The following is a 17,841-nucleotide window of genomic DNA, read 5'->3' on the forward strand; positions in this document are numbered from 1 at the left end:
TAATTAAATTAGACTGGACTGTAAAATTTTCCAAATTTGGAGTTATTCTTATTAAGCCATGCCATCTGCTGGTTCCCTGGTGTATCTGTCAGTCAGCCTGAAATCCTGTTGAAATTCATGTCGAAGCATCTGTGAGTTTGTGTGTTGGGCAATTTTCCCACGTCCTTCCACTTCCTGCTGCAGGTGCTATTCTTTCATTGAACCAGCGGCGAGTTCTTTTTCCTCCTACCCTCTTTTACCTGTTGGCCACTCCTAAAACCCGGAAAAGTGGAGTTTACATTTCGGAGCCCCGGAATGACCGGAGAACTAAAATTGGGCATGCTCAGTAGGTTGCCCTCAGTTGGAACACAAATATGTCTTGAGTGCCTATCAATGCTGCTTGTGTCAGGATTGGACACATCTTTCTCCCAGCCTTATTTTGGGAGATTGCAGCCCTCCTACTCTCCTGTTGCTCGGGCTTTTTAATTTAATCCGTGTGCCCAATTTTGGAGCCAGCCTTCGCGAATCTCTTGACCAATCAAGAGACCACACATTGTTGCCTAAGAGACCCCGGATGCCAGCGAAAGGATTTATAGGTGGTGATTGGATTCTGGAAGAAAGGGTGGGGGCTGGTCAAAGAAAAGGCTGCCATGGCAACACCAGCGCTTGAGGCTTGAAGAGGGAGGTGAGCTGAAAGAGGTGAGAGCAGTGGGCAGTGCATGAAAAGGATGGGGAGTCTTTTCAGAGCACCACTCTGAGATCCTCGTGGGCCTCTCAAAACCTTGTTAGTCCTCCTGGGGATTACATTTTGCTCCGTATCAACTGCAGTTCAAGTGCTAGATGCTTCATACTTAGGAAATTAACAACAGTTTGTTATTTCTAAGCCTATGAAAAACTAGCTCTTTGTCTTTGGTTTAGTTTTTGCTTTGTTTCTAACTAGTTGAGTATAAGATGAATTCGTATTTAAATCTAACCATACCTTGTTTTCTGATAATTTCCTGATATCATTTCCTTCTCTGATAATACTGCAATGCACAATGTGTGTTGGCAGAGAAACTCAATCCTATTTTGCTCTGTAAATTCCAAATAAAAACCTGATAATCCTGAGTTTAACTGCAGTGCTCAATTCATGATGTTCTGAGTTTTATCCTACATTTCTGTTAGTTTTAATCTTTAAACTGCTTCTTCTCCTCTATTGTATTCATTAATTCAGTTGATTTAACAAATATTTGAGCACCAATTACGTAGAACTGGGATTAGGATTCACGTGAGCAATGTAAGAAAACCACATGAGGAAGGAAGCATCGGAGTTCTGTACTGGTTGTTTTGTACCAAAGTTCAGTGTGTCTGGGCAGACAGTGCATGAAGGGAGAGAGAGGAGGAGGAGGCTGAAAAGGTAGAGTGAGGTAAATTCATAGTGGACCTAGACTTCCATACTAAGGAGTCTGGTTATGCTGTAGCCATCAGAGAGCCTCTGAAGATTTTTGAGCTGAAAAGTGACACAATCAACTGGTCTTTTTTTTTTTTAAGATTTTATTTATTTATTAAAGAGAGAGAGAAAGCAAGCGAGCACAAGCAGGGAGAGCAGCAGGATGAGGGAAAGGGAGAAGCAGACTCCTTGCTGCACAGAGAGCCCAACATGGGGCTCCATTCCAGGACCCTGGAATCAGCCGAAGGCAGAGGCTTAACCCACTGAGCCACCCAGGTGTCCCTCAACCGGTCTTTTAAAAAATATTTCCCTTAGTAGAATGGTGGGTACCAGAGGCTCGGGGGTGGGGGAAACGGGGAGACATTGATCCAAGGGTATAAACTTTCAATTATAAGTTGAAAAAGTTCTGGAGATCTAATGTCCAGCATGGTGACTTTAATTAATAATAATATGTTTTATACTTGAAAACTACTAAGAGAGTAGTTCTCAAGTGTTCTCAACACACACACACACAAATGGTAACTATGGGAGGTGATGGATGGGTTAAATACTTTGATTGTAATCATTTCATAGTGTATACATACATCAAAACATCAAGTTGTACACCTTAAATATATACATTTTTTTGTAAAATCAAAAACCCTCTCTCACAGTAGACTGCATGCTCTATTAAAGCAGAGACTCTTATCTTTGTACCCCTAACACAGGACTAATAGGTCCTTAGTAAAGTCAAATAATGGTTGCAGTGTGAAGAATGGCTCAGAAAATGGGATTGGAGATTTGTGACCACTGAAACTTTACCAGAGGACCCATCCTTGCTGTTGAACATGGAACTAGAACCATACATTGAGCATTAGGACCAAAGACCCTCTTTCTTCCTTTTCATTCAAAGAAAAATTAACAATCAACATACAAAGACAGCCATTAAGGTGGAAAGAGGTCACACAAAAAACAGCAAGCTTATATGTGGAAGGAGAGGAAGACAACCTGCTTTGTCTTGTTGACAGAGTGGGGACAGTTATTTCTTGTGTATGTTATATAAAAATGTCTATCTTTGTAATCGTCCTGAGTGTTTATGCTGTGAACGTGTGTGTGCATGCAGATCTATCTGTACACTGCCCATCTTCTGGAGTGGAAGGAGGAGGAAAAAAACCACAAAAGGATAATGGCAAAAGCAAGGGCAGGACAACCCCATTTGAATGCTTCATCAGGACTGTATTACCAAGAGGGCTGTTTCTCCTGGCCAGCCCCATCTTCTGAAAACCAAGTTGATTGAAGAAAGGCTAATTCAAATAATTTCTAACTGTTAGGAGTCAGGAAAAAGAAAACAGCCAGTGCAGGGCCTTAGGGAAGCCCAAGAGAGGCTACTTTGTCTGAATTCAGAAATTGTGCCTAGCTTGTTTTCTCTATAAACTGGAAAGTTCTCAGCTTACAGCAGGAGTTTCTCACCTGGGGTAAGCAAAATTTTATGTTCATGTGCATTTTTCTAGGGAAAGGATTCATAGCTTTCATCATGTTCTCAAAGAGTTTTATGGACCTCAAAAAAAAAAAAAGATTAAAAACAACAACTGGCTTAAAGAGAAGAAAGGTCGAACATAAATAAGAACAATACAAAACAAAAAGATATGTGATTTTTAACTGAGCAGATCTAGGCTCAGAGACCATGCTTTGTATCTATAATTTGCCCACTCATACATACTTTTATAGCTGCCAATTAATAATACCGTAATGAAATAATTTCTTATACCTTTTTGCAATTTGGCTAAACATGTGTGACTCAGATAATTAGGTGTTAGAGGTTGGGAAGAAAGTGAGTGCTGATGGGAGTCCTCTTTATACCAGTGGTTTGGTGGCAGTAGGCAACTGCCAAGAAGGAATTGTGTAATGATGCCCCTGTGGTTTTCAAACATTGGCTTTATCTTCAGCTATAACTCAAACCTGAGAGAGAATATTACCTGTCAAGGGAGAGCCTCAAAGATTTCAGATCTAGCTTTTTGGGGAATCCCATATCAGCCAAAAGTAATTTTTTTTAATTGTCCAATCTTTGCTGCAATAGAGTAATTTTTGGAGTTCATAGATCAGGCAAGCAAGGCCTGGCTCTCTCAGTCACCACTACCACCTTCTGATATGAAACCCACTTTCAGAGAGGAAGGAAGGCAGAAGCAAGCAGAAACTCTGAGGATGCAATATTGAAACTATCGTCAATCTGCTTTAAATATTTCCACCTTAAAATATTTTGCTATGGCCCTCTAATAGGTTTTTTTTAAGAGTTTATTTAATTATTTGAGAGAGAGAGAGCATGAGCGGAGAGAGGGGTAGAGGGAGAGGGAGAAGCAGACTCCCTACTGAGCAGGGAGCCCGACACTGGGCTTGATCCCAGAACCCTGAGATCATGACCTGAGCCGAAGGCAGATGCTCAACCAACTGAGCCACCCAGGCGCCCACCTCTGATAGGTTTTGAGGCACTCTGTAAAGTTCTAAGAAAGGTTGCAGGAAAGTTACTAGTTACTGAGACTGTCCATTTGTCAGGCACTCTGCTGGACCCATTTTCTCCAATCTTTGAAACAGTGATTGAAGGTAGATGCAGATAGATTAAATGCTCAGATAGACCGAATAATTTGCAAAATGTTATACAGTTAGTAAGTTTTAGAGCCAGGATCAAACCTGTGTAATGTAAACAGTTATGTAATTTTTTAAATGTAAGCAAATGTAATACTTGCAATATAAGTAAATAAGCAGAAAGAAGAAATCTATCCCAAGGCTATGAGGTGGCTCACAAAAAATGGGTAAGAAAGGACAAGGGTCTTCTGAGGGGTAAGGCAGCAGGAGCAACCTAACAGATCATCAATGCTATTGTGAACAACCACCTCAGCTGTCAAGTTAGGATGAGCCAGTGTCGGTCCAACTGGCCTAGCTTGGTCTCATGATCAGTTCTTGGCTGGAGAAGGGCAGGCCACCTTGATTAACCAACCCAGCAGATTCTAAACAATGAAGGGAAAGTAATTCTTCATGGAAATTAAAGTGTTTTAATCAAATGAACGTAGACCTATACTGGGCACCTAAAAACAGGACATTTCCCCCAGTAAACCCAAATCTGCCCATCTCTAAAGGCTCGGCTTTGTCCATTACACCATTCTACTTCTTAAATATGGTATCAAGCTAGAACCCTTGTTACTTAGATATCACAAAGAGGGGAGGAAGAAAGACCCAAGAGACCAGAATGGGGTGCTTTATATTGCATTATGATTTTATAAATTAAAATACTTCTTTCTGGCCAGTAGGGTATGTTCTTAGCTAGGAGTGATTTAAACAGACCTGATCTGATTTCTAGTTCCACAACCTACTGTCTGTGTAAACTTAGGCAGGGTGTGCAACATCAATGGGCCTCGTTTTCTTCATCTATAAAATGAGCTAAAACCTACCACCTCACCACATTGTTGTAAGCTTTAATTGAGCATGTTTATAAAGTGCCTGACCTATAAAATGCTCCCAGTAAATGTTCTTCCCCCCCCAATTCTCTCTCTCAGTGTACTAAAAGATGGTATGGTATTAGTATTTTTAGTATTCTGAAGATCATGTGATTTATTTCTTCTGATAGGTATGGTTTTTCTTTTGGAAGGATATTCCGTTATTTCATGATGGCATTTGCACCTCCAAAAAGCATAGATGGTCCCAAAATGCAGACAAAGATGAGTACCTGGACACCTCTAAACCATCAGCTTTTGAATGACCGGGTAAGTGACCAGAGCTATTGTATAGTCTGTGAGGAGTTCCCAGAAAAAGATTTTCTTGCTAGAGTTGCAGTTACTGAATAATGCTGCATATTTAACCAAATAAAATGAATAAATCTCCATTGATTGCTCGCGTTACTCAGCTTCTCCTGAGAAGTTTATTTCCCACCTGCATTCTGGGAAAGCACTAACAGAACACACCAAGGGACTGTAGAGGTGGCAAGCTGGGTATCATGCCAGGTGTGATTGGCCAGCCTTGGGGGATTTCTATTCCTGCTTCAGCTGGGGGCAGAATATACCAGCAGGTCAGTGAGCTCCGATTATCAATACCTATTATAGGGACCGCACTAGTTGCCAGTGAAAAACAATCAACATCAGTAAGACTGACTTCATTATCTTGCTCCTACATACCAGTTCCTTCTCCTGGTAAAAGGCATCACTTTACACCAAGTCACTCAAGCCAGAAATCATCCTTCTTCCTGCCAGCTCTGGGTTGGTTTTCCCCAATTTACAGGCTAATAATGTAGCCTGTTACTTATGGCATAGAGGACACTACCGTTTCATAGGAAAACACAAGATTCTTGGGTCAGAGACAAAAATCTTCGTTACTCACAGTGCAGCAAGCAGCAGGAGCGTCATGTTTGCACTGGTTCTCTTTGCCCACCTTGTCCCACAAGAGTGCTCCAGAAGGCCTAGAAAAATACTACACACACCACAGGTTTGCATCACAACTGAGGAACAGTGAGCCCAGGGAATCCTTAGCTTTTATAGTAAGCAGTAAGAGCCTGCTCTTGGTCCCAAAGGGAGATAGTACCTCATTACTCAAGGTTGTCTTGCTCCAAACGTACCTTGGAGAAATGGCCCAATGAAAGAGCAATGAAGACCTGGCATTAAGTATTCCAAGACATTTAGGAGTGGGAGAGGAAGGCCCTGGGAGATGTGTCTACCAGCACCCTGTCACTTCCACACCCAATTCATTTTCAAGTTCTAGAAGTCTTCCTCTTCATCTGGGCCCCTTTCCTTCATTCATCTATATGCCTCCAGCTTCACTTTATTGATTCACACCCTCATCACCCTTTGCCTGATGCACTGCTGTAACCCCTAACTGGTTTCACTGCCTCTATCCCTACCAGTCCATCTTCTATCCTGGTCCCAGAGTGATTTTTCTAAAATACCAAACTAAAAAAAGAAAAATAAATAGAATTAAAAAATAAAGTAAAATACCAAGCTAATCCTTTCATGTGAAACTGATAACAGACTCTGCTCCAAAGAGTAAATTCCAAACCCCTACACCTAGCACTGGGGACGTTTTGTAAGTCGACCTCAGCCAACCTTTTAGTTCCAAGGCCTGTCACTGCTTCCTCCCACCTAAGTGGCCTCCAGACAACCCATGCTCTCTCATGCCTCTGCTCCTTTGCTCCCCTTGTTGCCTCCCCTAAGAGCTAACTCAAAGGTCGTTTTCTCTGGAAAGCCTCTTCCTGCTTGCTTCTCTTTGCTCTCATTCCTGTGTACCCACTTTCCCACTCGACTGTAATGTGTTAAAAGTTGAGATTCTGTCTTTGCTCTCTGTATTTCCAGTGCCTGATAGAGTTCTTGAGGCACAAAAGCTGGAGTCAGAGTTCAGCCATCCTCCCTGGGACCTCCTTCACTGATGCTCCCCTTCTAGTCCCTACATCCCTCCTACCTTAGTCTGGATTTGACCCTTTGCCTCTACACCAAACAGATATGCTAATCACCCTGGCAAAAAAAAAAAAAAGAGAGAGAGAGAGAGAGCATCAGTCCTGACCCCTCCTGTTCAGTTCTTTCCTGTTCTATTCCTCTGATGTGAAACAGGAGCGATCTGGGGAGAGAGAGAGAGCAGCCAGTGTAGCAATCCAATAGTGAGAAATAAAAGGGAGAGAGACTGAAAAGGAAAAAGATAAAAGAAGTGAGGAAAGAAGAATGAGACAGAATAAGAGGAGGGACCAGAAGAAACAAAAGGCAAGGCAGAGAATGAGAGACAGGAATCTGGCCTTCATCTGGCCCGGAACACAGGCCAGACTATTGAAAGCCCTTTATATTCAGCTCAACAACTGTTTATTGAGCACCTGTTTGTAAATGTTCTTGGCACTCCAACAGTTTATATAACAGCTTCTCTGCTTTCCCCCCACCCCCTAAAAAAACTTCGGGGTTTAGTTTTGAAATCTGTTTTCTCCTAGAATTGTGAAGGCTTTATACATATGCGAAAAAGTGACTTGAATTGAAATGCATATTTGTTGGATGCCTTGATTTCAGAGATCTTCTTTGAAAAATTAGAAGTCTTGATCGATTTAGCAGCTATGGAGAAGAAAAGTATCTTAATTGCCTGATTGCCCGTTGCAGGTTGGTTTACTAGAGAAGCAGACTCTGAGATTAGCATGTAGGGTATTGATTGTGGAGGGCCCTCTGGATCAGCACCAGGGAAAGGAAGAGAAAGGAGGGAAGGCGGGTGAGGGGAGAAGAGGAGGGGAAGGGAGGCCTGGCCCTGGAGCCATCAAGCCTTTGTTCTTCCACACCGGGGCGCTTGGCTGGCTTAGCTGGTGAAGCATCTGACTCTTGATCTCGTGAGTTTGAGCCCCACATTGGGTGTAGAGATTGCATACATACATACATTAAAAATACACTTCAACATTGACCATTCAGTAGATCCTAGCTGCCCTATAAAGGGCCTGCCCTTGAGCAAAGCAGTGCTCTGAAGTTCATGGCTGACGGCCAGCAGCGCACCCAGCAGGTAAGCGAATAAATCCTGGGCAGGGCATCACAGCCAGAATTACATTGTCTTCTCTTGGTTTTTTAATAGCTTTTGTCTCGAAATGATAAGTTCTAGAGATAATATTTATTTTGTTCTTTAGACCTCTCATTTTTTAAAAAGATTTATTTGTTTGGGGGCGTGGGGACAGAGAGAGAGGGAGAGAGGGAATCTTAAGCAGGCTCCCTGCTGAGCAAGGAAGCCCCACCCAGGGCGTGATCCCACAACCCCAAGATCATGACAGGAGCCGAAATTCAGAGTCAGATGTTTTTAACTGACTGAGCCACCCAGGTGCTCCTAGACCTCTCATTTTTTATCAAAAGTTATTTTGTGGTTTAGTTAGGTTCCAGTTTGGAGTAAAATTATTTTTTTAAATCTGTGCATGTGTATATGCATGTATATATATGTATAATGTACATAGACACACATTAAATTTATATATGGGTATACCAAACTATTTTTTTTAAGTAATCTCTTCACCCAATGTGAGGCTGAAACTCACAACCCCGAGATCAAGACTTACATGCTCTACTGACTGAGCCAGCCAGGCGCCCCAATACGAAACTATTAATAGTGGTTCCCCCCAAGAGTTGGATGGCACTGGGGGAGGTGGTCCTGTAAAAAGAAAGCTTTCATTTTTTCGCTTTACATACTGCCATAAAATTTCTACAATTCCAAATTTTAAAACAATCTAAAAACAATATAAATAAAAGTAAAGAGAGAACAGTAACTCTGGGAATTGAAAATTCTGGTTCCAGATCACTGATGACTACCTGTATGACTTGAAGAAGTCACTTACTTTCTCTGGGCCTTACCATCCTCCTTTATAAAATGAGTATGTTGGATCAGATTATGATCTGATCATAACTCAGAGGTTGCTTCCAGATCTAACATTCTGACTGTGTAAAAGGTATTAAAAATAGACTCCAAAGATACAGCTGGTCAGAAGGTGTCCACACAATAATTTCAAGGGTTTTTCTCTACTTCTAATTAGATAGGGCATGTGTCACCAAAGATTGGTGTAATTTTGAGGTCCTGTTTTTTTTTTTTAAGTTTTTTAAAAATTTATTTATTTGACGGAGAGAGGCAGCGAGAGAGGGAACACAAGCAGGGGGAGTGGGGGAAGGAGAAGCAGGCCTCCCACTGAGCAGGGAGCCCGATGCGGGGCTCGATGCGGGGCTCGATCCCAGATCCCTGGGATCATGACCTGAGCCGAAGCCAGACACTTAACGACTGAGCCACCCAGGCCCCCCATCATCTAGTGTGTTAATTGAAAGTAACCAGCATTTCTTTTTCAAGATGTAGTACAGTACATGTTAAAAGGTGTTCTGAGAAAAAACACCTCGTTGCCATTAATCAGTCATAATTTAGGAGCCCCTAAATGTCTCACTCCTACACTGTAATGATGTCACATGGTGAAATGTAACTGTGCTGTCAACAGACTAAAATAACAACCGTAGGATTCTGACTCAACAGCAGGCTCCAAGTAAACTGTGATATAAACAAACTGCAGTGCTCCGTGAGGAAAGAAGATCCATTTTAATATTTCTATTTTGAATCAATACTTTGTTTTCCAGCTCTTTAAGATGACAAACCTAATTGCAAATCTTTGGAATGGAGACTTGCTCCAAACCAGAGAATATAAGATTGATTGAGTCCCTCACAAATAATGTGTCCCCAATTCTCTTTCTTGCCAGGGTAGCGGCAGAACCAGATCTGAGCTGTCTAGTGGTTTTCCTCTTCCCCCCTCACTCCCACCAGTTTCTACTTGGGTCTAGATGCCTTTGGAAGAACTGGATTTGCTTGGACCTGCTTAGACTTGGTCATTGGCCCTTGAAAGACCATTATTTTAGGGATGCCTGGTGGCTTAGTCAGTTAAGCGTTTGACTCTTGATTTTGGCTCAGGTCATTGTCTCAGAGCTGTGAGATTGAGCCCCACATTGGGCTCTGCACTGGGCACGAAGCCTGCTTAAGATTCTCTCTCTCCCTCTGCCTCTGCCCCTCCCCACCCTCTAAAAAAAAAGACTACTGTTTCCTGAGTAACACTCCCCACCTCCCACCCTATTCCTTTCCCACTTCCTTCTCGCTGACCATCCTCCCCTCTTCAAGTCAATGCCCCTTTGTTTCCAGTGCCCCAGATTGTCACTGGGAACCATGATGGTCATCTCATCCTCCTTTTGAAAAGAGCTTGTGGTCTTGGGACCTAACATTTTCTTCTCCCCCCAGCAGTTACTGCAAATGTAGGGCTGCAAGTCAGGATAGGGAAGACCACGGTTCCAGTGAGAAACCCAGTACAGAGTTGAGCTGAACAGACAGCCTAGAACCAGTGATTTTTAAAAATTTATAAATGTAAGACTTTGAGCCTCTGCTTGTCCTTTCCAATAAGGAAATTGAAAAGACCTCAGCAATTCCTTTTAGCTCTAAAATTCTATGACTTTGGAAGTTTTTTTGTTGTTGTTCAATCAGTAGGTGTTTGTTGAGGGCCTGCCTTGCAACCTAGACAGATTATAGAGAAAGTGGTTATAATCCACATGGGAAGATGTAATGACCAGAGACAACGAGAGAGCCATAGAAAACCCTATAAAGCCCATGTGGTGTGTGGGTTATAAGTGGAATATGAGTTGGGAGGAGCTAGATCCCCTGGGCATCTGAGAAGTGCTGGTGCTGGTGACTTGAATGGACCAACAGATGATTGATAGGCTTTGGTTAGATAGAGGGCAAGAGTTTGAGAAATATCTGAATCCACATTTTTTAAAAAAGATTTTATTTATTCGACAGAGATAGCCAGCGAGAGAGGGAACACAACTAGGGGGAGTGGGAGAGGAAGAAGCAGGCTCCTAGTGGAGGAGCCTGATGTGGGGCTTGATCCCATAACGCCGGGATCATGCCCTGAGCCAAAGGCAGACACTTAACTGCTGTGCTACCCAGGCGCCCCTGAATCCACATTTTTAAATCTTCTATAGGTTCTCTTCTATTTTCATCCAGAAATCCCAAGTTTATCTGTTGCCATTATTTGAGGGTCCCAGTAGCCCAGGTGAGGGTTAATAGGGGGCAGGGGAGAAGGGCATCCTTTTTCTTCTTCTCTAATGTGAGAAAAACGTCTACCTGTAATGTCAGAGATTCTCTGGCCAGGAACAAAACTGACATTTCACTGGCCTTGAACCTGTTGTTGAACCAATTATTTCAATCCCCATTTTGTACGCCCTTTCAAACTAGAGTTTGAGAGTCTAAAAAAAGAAGGAAAGCATTATCTGTTAGAAGCATAAAACCAGCTCCTTCTCCGCCTCCACAAAAAGGGAAGAAATGGGCCTTAGCTACTCTCCAAGTGGAAACATTATTACAGCACCGGAGAATTTAGGCAGTGCTAAGAGGAAGGGAAAAACATCAATCCCAATTTTGAAAGCTGACAGAGGGGCTGAGTGTGGGAGTGAGAGAGACATTCACATCTGTTCATGACTCTCCCTTGCTTCCTCTCTCCGTAACTCCCTCCTCCGCCAAACATTCTCACATCAGTCTCCTTTCCTCATTCATTGAAATACACATATGACTGGTGCTCACAAAAACACCTCTACACTGATATATAAATCCACTCGCATCGTACCAATACATCCATAAAGCTATTCCTTATCACAACCAATTCATTCAATCCAGCAAACACAAGTACGCGTACTATGCTGCGTACTCTGCAGTAGAGATGTAAACACGAATAAGACATGGTGTCTGAGTAACTCGTGTATAATAACAAACCCATCCAGCTAAACACTGAGTTGTAAGCCCAGAGGTACACGTACACAAATTTCTAATCCTACAAACATATCAGTGCATGTCCACGCCGAAATATAAAAACAGAGCTACTCATTCATGATTTTCACAGGTTCTCATACTATTGATATTTGGGGGAGGATCTCCATTTTCCTCTTTTTCCTTTGTCCGTTTTTTCATCTCCTTTCCAATTCTAAAATTGACGTCACTCTACAATTCCATTCTTTTCTTATTTCTTGCCTTTAAAAAAAATTACTTTTTCTTTAAGATGAATTATTCCACATGGAGAAACTGAGAAAAACAATACTGTCTCCAAGTTATAAATAAGTAAAGTACCCTCTCAGGAATGAAATCTGTCTTTTTCTACTCAGTTGGTATAATGAAAAGACTGTCAATTTTTATTTATTGATACTTTAATGATATCTTATAATGGATATTTTGAGCCATGAAATATAAAATCATTCCATTCTTTTTATTTATTGTAGGTATTTGAAGAAAGAAGAGCTCTGCTTGGAAAATGGGTAACCATTTAAAATATAGTTACTTCTCTATTATGTTATGTCACATTATCATAGACCCCAAAGAATTCAGTTTGAACATAAAGTAATAAGTGATCACTCATTGCCTGAGAAATTTGACTGGTACTCTCTGTACGCACCCATTAGGGTGGTATACTCACAAAGTAGGGTTTATAAAGGCGAGTTGGATCTGAGACGACAGCTTGGTAGCCAGCACAGTTCATCCATTGGGTACTTAGCATCCATCTACACCCTTCTACTTATGCTCAAATTTCCGAAGGAAAACTGTAACAACTTTATGCTTTTATTTAACAAGACACAACTATCCTCTACACAACTGAAAACATCTGCACCCTTTTCTCAAAGGAGACATAGAGTCCCAGTGATCGTTGTCCTTCCCTGGGTCATGATCAGTCTCTGAGCAATGTTGGCTACTCATCAAATTCCTCTATGGGCCCACCTGTCTCTACCACCCAAGAGAATTGAAGACATATGGTCTTGCAAAAATGTGTACATGAATGTTAATAGCAGCATTATTCATAATAGTCAAAAAGTGTAAACACCCAAATATCCATCAACTGATGAAAGGATAAACACAATGTGGTCTATCCATACAATGGAATATTATTCAGCCTCAAAAAGGAAGGAAGCTCTGATACAAGATACAGTATGGATGAACTCTGAAGGCAGTATGCTAAGTGAAATAAGCCAGACAGAAAAGGACAACTATTGTATGATTCCATTTATATGAGGTACCTAGAGTAGTCAAATTCATAGAGACAGAAAGTAGAATAGAAATTACCAAGGGGTGTGGAATTATTATTTAACATGTACAGAGTTTCAGTTTGGGAGGATGAGAAAGTTCTGGAGGTGGATGGGGGTGATGGCTGTACAACAGTGTGAATGTACTTAATGCCTTTGAACTGTACGCTTAAAAATGGTTAAAATGGTAAATTTTATGTTATATATATATTTTGAAATTTTTTTAAAGGTAAGAAAATTTTAAAAGGAAAGAGAAAGAAATAAAGTACTGATACATGCTATAACATGGATGAACCTTAAAAATAATATGCTAAGTGAGGGGCGCCTAGGTGGCTCAGGTCAATGTCTCAGGGTCCTGGGATGGAGCCCCACGTTGGGCTCCCTGCTCTGCGGGGAGTCTGCTTTTCCCTCTCCCTGTGCCTCTGCCCCTCCCCCTGCTTGTACGCTTTCTCTCTCCTTCTCTCTCAAAAAAATAAAGAGAATCTTAAAAAATATATATGCTAAATGAAAGAAACCAAACACTGAGGCTGCATATCATATGATCCCATTTATATGAAATGTCCAGAATAGGCAAATCCATAGAGACACAAAATAGATTAGTGCTTTCCAGGGGCTGGGGGATTGATGGTAATGGGTATAGGGTTTCTTCTGGGGGATAACAAAAATGTTCTGGAATTAGATAGCAGTGATGGCTACACAACCTTGTGATTATTTTAAAAACCACCGAATTGTACACTTAAAATGCCAAATTTTATGGCATGTGAACTATATCTTAGTTTAAAAAATAAATCAGGATTACTTTAAAAAAAACTATACTTAGATTTCTTAACTCTTGTTAGGTGTAATCAACTTGAAATATCCCATTTTTAAAGCAACAGTCAATGCTTTTTCCTAAAGGGAACATCTCTGACCTGGAAGATAACAGTGGATGGGACGCCCTTTCCTATGAGTTACTGAAACTCATTTCCTGAGTGTCTTAGAGAAGTTTGGGCTGCTGTAAACAAAATACACAGACTGGGTGGCTTATAAACAACAGAAATTATTTCTCATAGTTCCAGAGGCTGGGAAGTCCGAGATCAAGGCAAGGGCAGATTTGGTGTCTGGCAAGATCCCACTTTCTGGTTTATAGATGGGCATCTTTTTACTTTTTACCTCACGGGGCAGGAGGGGAGAGGGAGCTCTCTGGGGTCTCTTTTATAAGGACACTAATCTCATTCATGAAAGCTTTACCCTGGTGCCCTGGTGACCTAATCCTCTCCCAAAACCCCCAGTACCATCACCTTGTGGGTTAGGTTTCAACGTATGAATTTTGGGGGGATACAAACGTTCAGGCCATTGCACTAAGATTAACGTAAAATACTATTTCTTAATGTTCTTGGTTGTCTTAGTTGGTCACCGATTCTTTTTTGTATTGGTCTACAAGCTCCAGTCTAGGATATTTGTTAACCTAAGTAAATTTTTTAAAAATTATATACATAGTATATCTGGAAGGATGCACAAGAAAAGGGTTTCCCCCAGGGAGAACTGTGACTCTAGGACAGGGTGGAAGGGACTCCTTTAGCTGAATAGCCTCTTGTACCTTTTGACTTTTTTAATCATGTGACTGTATTACCTATTCAAAATAATAATAAAATTTTATAAAGTAAGTATGATAAAAATTAAGAAATGAAAAATACTAAAAATTTAAAATCTAGCTGAGTTTTTCTCATATCCTATTTACATTTTTAAAACTAACTTTATACCTGTTACCAACAACTTAAAATGAGACTTTTTTAGAACGACTATTTTTACACAATTATTCCACATACTATCAGTGGAAATCCCTTAATTAATGTAGCCAAGGCTAGTGTTCAGCCAGTATTTGGTGTGACCAACTTTTCATTCGTTGGTGGCATTACCAGTTGTTAAGTATTTTTGATATCACCCTGTCAAAATTCAAGGTCTTCGCACTTTTTAAAAGATCTTGTTTATTCTTTTCTTTTACCATAGCTAATAGAAATATATTTGCGAAGATCACTAATTATCTCTCTTCTCCAAAAGATTAATTTACAGGGGGAAGACATGGTTCTATATCTTGCTCCTTACACAGTCCTCGACACTATCAGGCATTTAATAAATGCTTTCTAAATGAATAAATGATACTGGTTTTTCTCTTTTGTCCCACAATAAACTTAATCCTCAAATTCACTATATTGTGTGGTTATCTATATACCTGCACACTAGCCACATGAATTGTTTGAGGGGCATATTTCCAATTTGCCTTATTTAATTTCCTCTCTCCATTTTAGTTTTTATTATTTTTTATTTGTTTTTTTAAAAGATTTTATTTATTCATTTGACAGAGAGCGCATGAGCACAAGCAGGTGGAGTGGCAGGCAGAGGGAGAGGAAGAAGCAGGTTTCCAGCTGAGCAGACAGCCGGACCAGGGGTTGGGATCCCAGGACCTCTGGGATCATGACCCAAACTGAAGGCAGACGCTCAACTGACTGAGCCACCCAGGCGTCCCCGCATTTTGGTTTTTAGGTTTTTTTGTTTATGTTTCAGGAACACCATAAGAGGTTGATAACATAAGAAATACATTTCCACGAAAAGAAAGGAAAAATAAATATACATTTTTTTTTTTTTTTACTTAGCATTGCTTGGACTATTCAATGTAGAGATCAATTATCAGTTTAAAGCTCAATCTAGTATTAGAAGTACAGTCAATTTTTAAAATAATCTGGACATTGTGAATAAGATGTAAGATGAAACCTATCCAATGATAGACAATCCAAAAGATATTTGGCCATAGAATGTCATTTTTGTTTATACATTAGCACGTGGTCTTATCTAATAATGGTCTGTACAGTAACAAACAAAATAATTAAGAGAAACTGAAAAAGTCCTCTCCTTTCCTGTTCCACGCTACTGGTTAATCCCTTATCTCTTAAATCTTCTTTGCCCTTCAATACTTGTTAGAAAAGACAATTGCCTCCTAATAAAAACAGCTCCCAGAAAGCAACGGCAGAAATATTTTAGTTGGGGGCTCCTGGGTGGCACAGCGGTTAAGCGTCTGCCTTCGACTCAGGGTGTGATCCCGGCGTTATGGGATCGAGCCCCACATCAGTCTCCTCCGCTATGAGCCTGCTTCTTCCTCTCCCACTCCCCCTACTTGTGTTCCCTCTCTCGCTGGCTGTCTCTATCTCTGTCGAATAAATAAATAAAATCTTAAAAAAAAAAAAAAAGAAATATTTTATTTGAAAAGAAAGCATGTCAAACTTTTTCTCACCTTTTATGTTGTTAACAGAAATAATAGTGGGGGCACCTGGCTGGCTCCCTTGGTAGAGCATGCAACTCTTGACCTCAGGGTTGTGGGTATAAGCCCCACATTGGGTACAGAGATTACTTAAAAATAAAAAGAAAAAAAAAAAAGAATAATAGTGTTACAAAGAGTTTGAAAAAAGTAGGGGGCATTACTTTTAATTTGCTGGCAACAACCATAATCAGAGCTAAAATTCAAAAGAGAAGGAAGAGAAAATATTTTGCAAGTTGCATGATAGGTAAAGATTAATATCTAGGATTATAAAGAGTTCCTACAAATCAAGCAGAAAAATACAAACACCCCCCATGGAATAATGAGCTAATAGAAGAATGAGAAATATACAAGAGTACATAAATGGACAATAAACATATAAAATATGATCTGTTTCACTAAAATTAGAGAAATACAAATTAAAGCAATGAGATTCCCAACTTCTCCTTTTGCCTATGTGACAAAAATTGAGGGGCTAGATACTATCCAATGTAAGTAAGGATTTTGAACCTGTAACTCCACTTCTATTTATCTGTACTAGAGAAATATTCACACAGGACATGAAAAGGCATGTTTCAGAATATTGCAGTTGGGATTTTTTTTTTCTTTTCTGTTCTTTTTTTTTTTGTATTATAAATGCTGTCAGTAGTAAATTGAGTAAATATATTGCGGTATAGCCACAATGAAGGAATGAATGAGAAAATGAATATGCCGTGAATGAATGAGAAAACAATATGCTCTGGGTTCATTACATATTAGGTCATTTATGGCTGTATTTTGTTTTTTAAACTGCTGCACTGTATCGTATAGGATGCGTATATTTATTTAACTGTTTCCTTATTGATGGCTCTATGTGTATGCAAATGCATGGAAATGCATAACATTAAATTGTGCGTGTGGTTATTTCTGGAGAATGGAATGAGATTGGATGGGAAGGAGCAGTTACAAAGGATTTTCATGTTTAATTGTATATGTACCATTTTGAAACTTTTAAATAATAATGTGTTCACACTTTAATGTGAAAGTCAGTTTTTGATAATAGGACTCAGAAATTCAACCAGAGAGGACCCGGTGGCTCAGTCGGTTAAGTGTCTGCATTTGGCTCAGGTCACCATCCCCCATGTCAGGCTCTCTGTTCTGCCCCTCCCCCCACTCATTCTCTCAATCTCTCTCTCTCTTTCTCTCTCTCTCTCTCAAATAAATAAATAAAATCTTTAAAAAAAAAAGAAACTCAACCAGATTGAGATAAATAACCAATAAGCAAACAATAACAAGCCTTCCTCTTCATCTTGTCCCTCACTCGCTGTGAACTTTTCCTTGCCAGTCAGTGTGAAATGACTGGAACCCGAAGGCTCTAGCAACTGTCCTCACTTCCGGCATCTGCAATAAGAATCCTTGGAACAACTACTCCGAACATAGGATTTTCACAATTCTATTGGGTCCAGAAAGCCCAATAAAAAGGCATTAAAATAATTATAAAATATAATCATATCATAATTGTGATATAACATAGCATAATACAATTGATATAACATAATACTTTTTTAAAAAGGAACTAACTGTAAAGGGAAGTACCGTAGGAGATACCAGGATGGGAGAAT

The 17,841-nt window shown here is 40.3% G+C and overlaps 1 protein-coding gene across 2 annotated transcripts in view; it reads left to right on the forward strand.

The window, feature by feature from the left end:
* The first annotated feature begins 565 nt into the window (after window positions 1–565).
* Window positions 566–17,841, forward strand: part of FBXO16 (F-box protein 16) — a 48,741-nt gene continuing 31,465 nt past the window's right edge. Inside the window, exons 1-3 of one of the 2 annotated variants that reach the window (XM_045774094.2) lie at window positions 566–678; window positions 5,007–5,142; window positions 12,154–12,189. In XM_045774094.2, coding sequence (XP_045630050.2) covers window positions 5,044–5,142; window positions 12,154–12,189 — 135 coding nt within the window. In that variant the 5' untranslated portion in view covers window positions 566–678; window positions 5,007–5,043. The remainder of the gene's footprint in view (window positions 679–5,006; window positions 5,143–12,153; window positions 12,190–17,841) is intronic. The other variant, XM_045774095.2, reaches the window with a different exon arrangement.

This window comes from Ursus americanus, chromosome 13 (assembly GCF_024610735.1).
Source record: "Ursus americanus isolate L20-20 chromosome 13, mUrsAme1.1.p, whole genome shotgun sequence".
NCBI lineage: Eukaryota > Metazoa > Chordata > Mammalia > Carnivora > Ursidae > Ursus > Ursus americanus.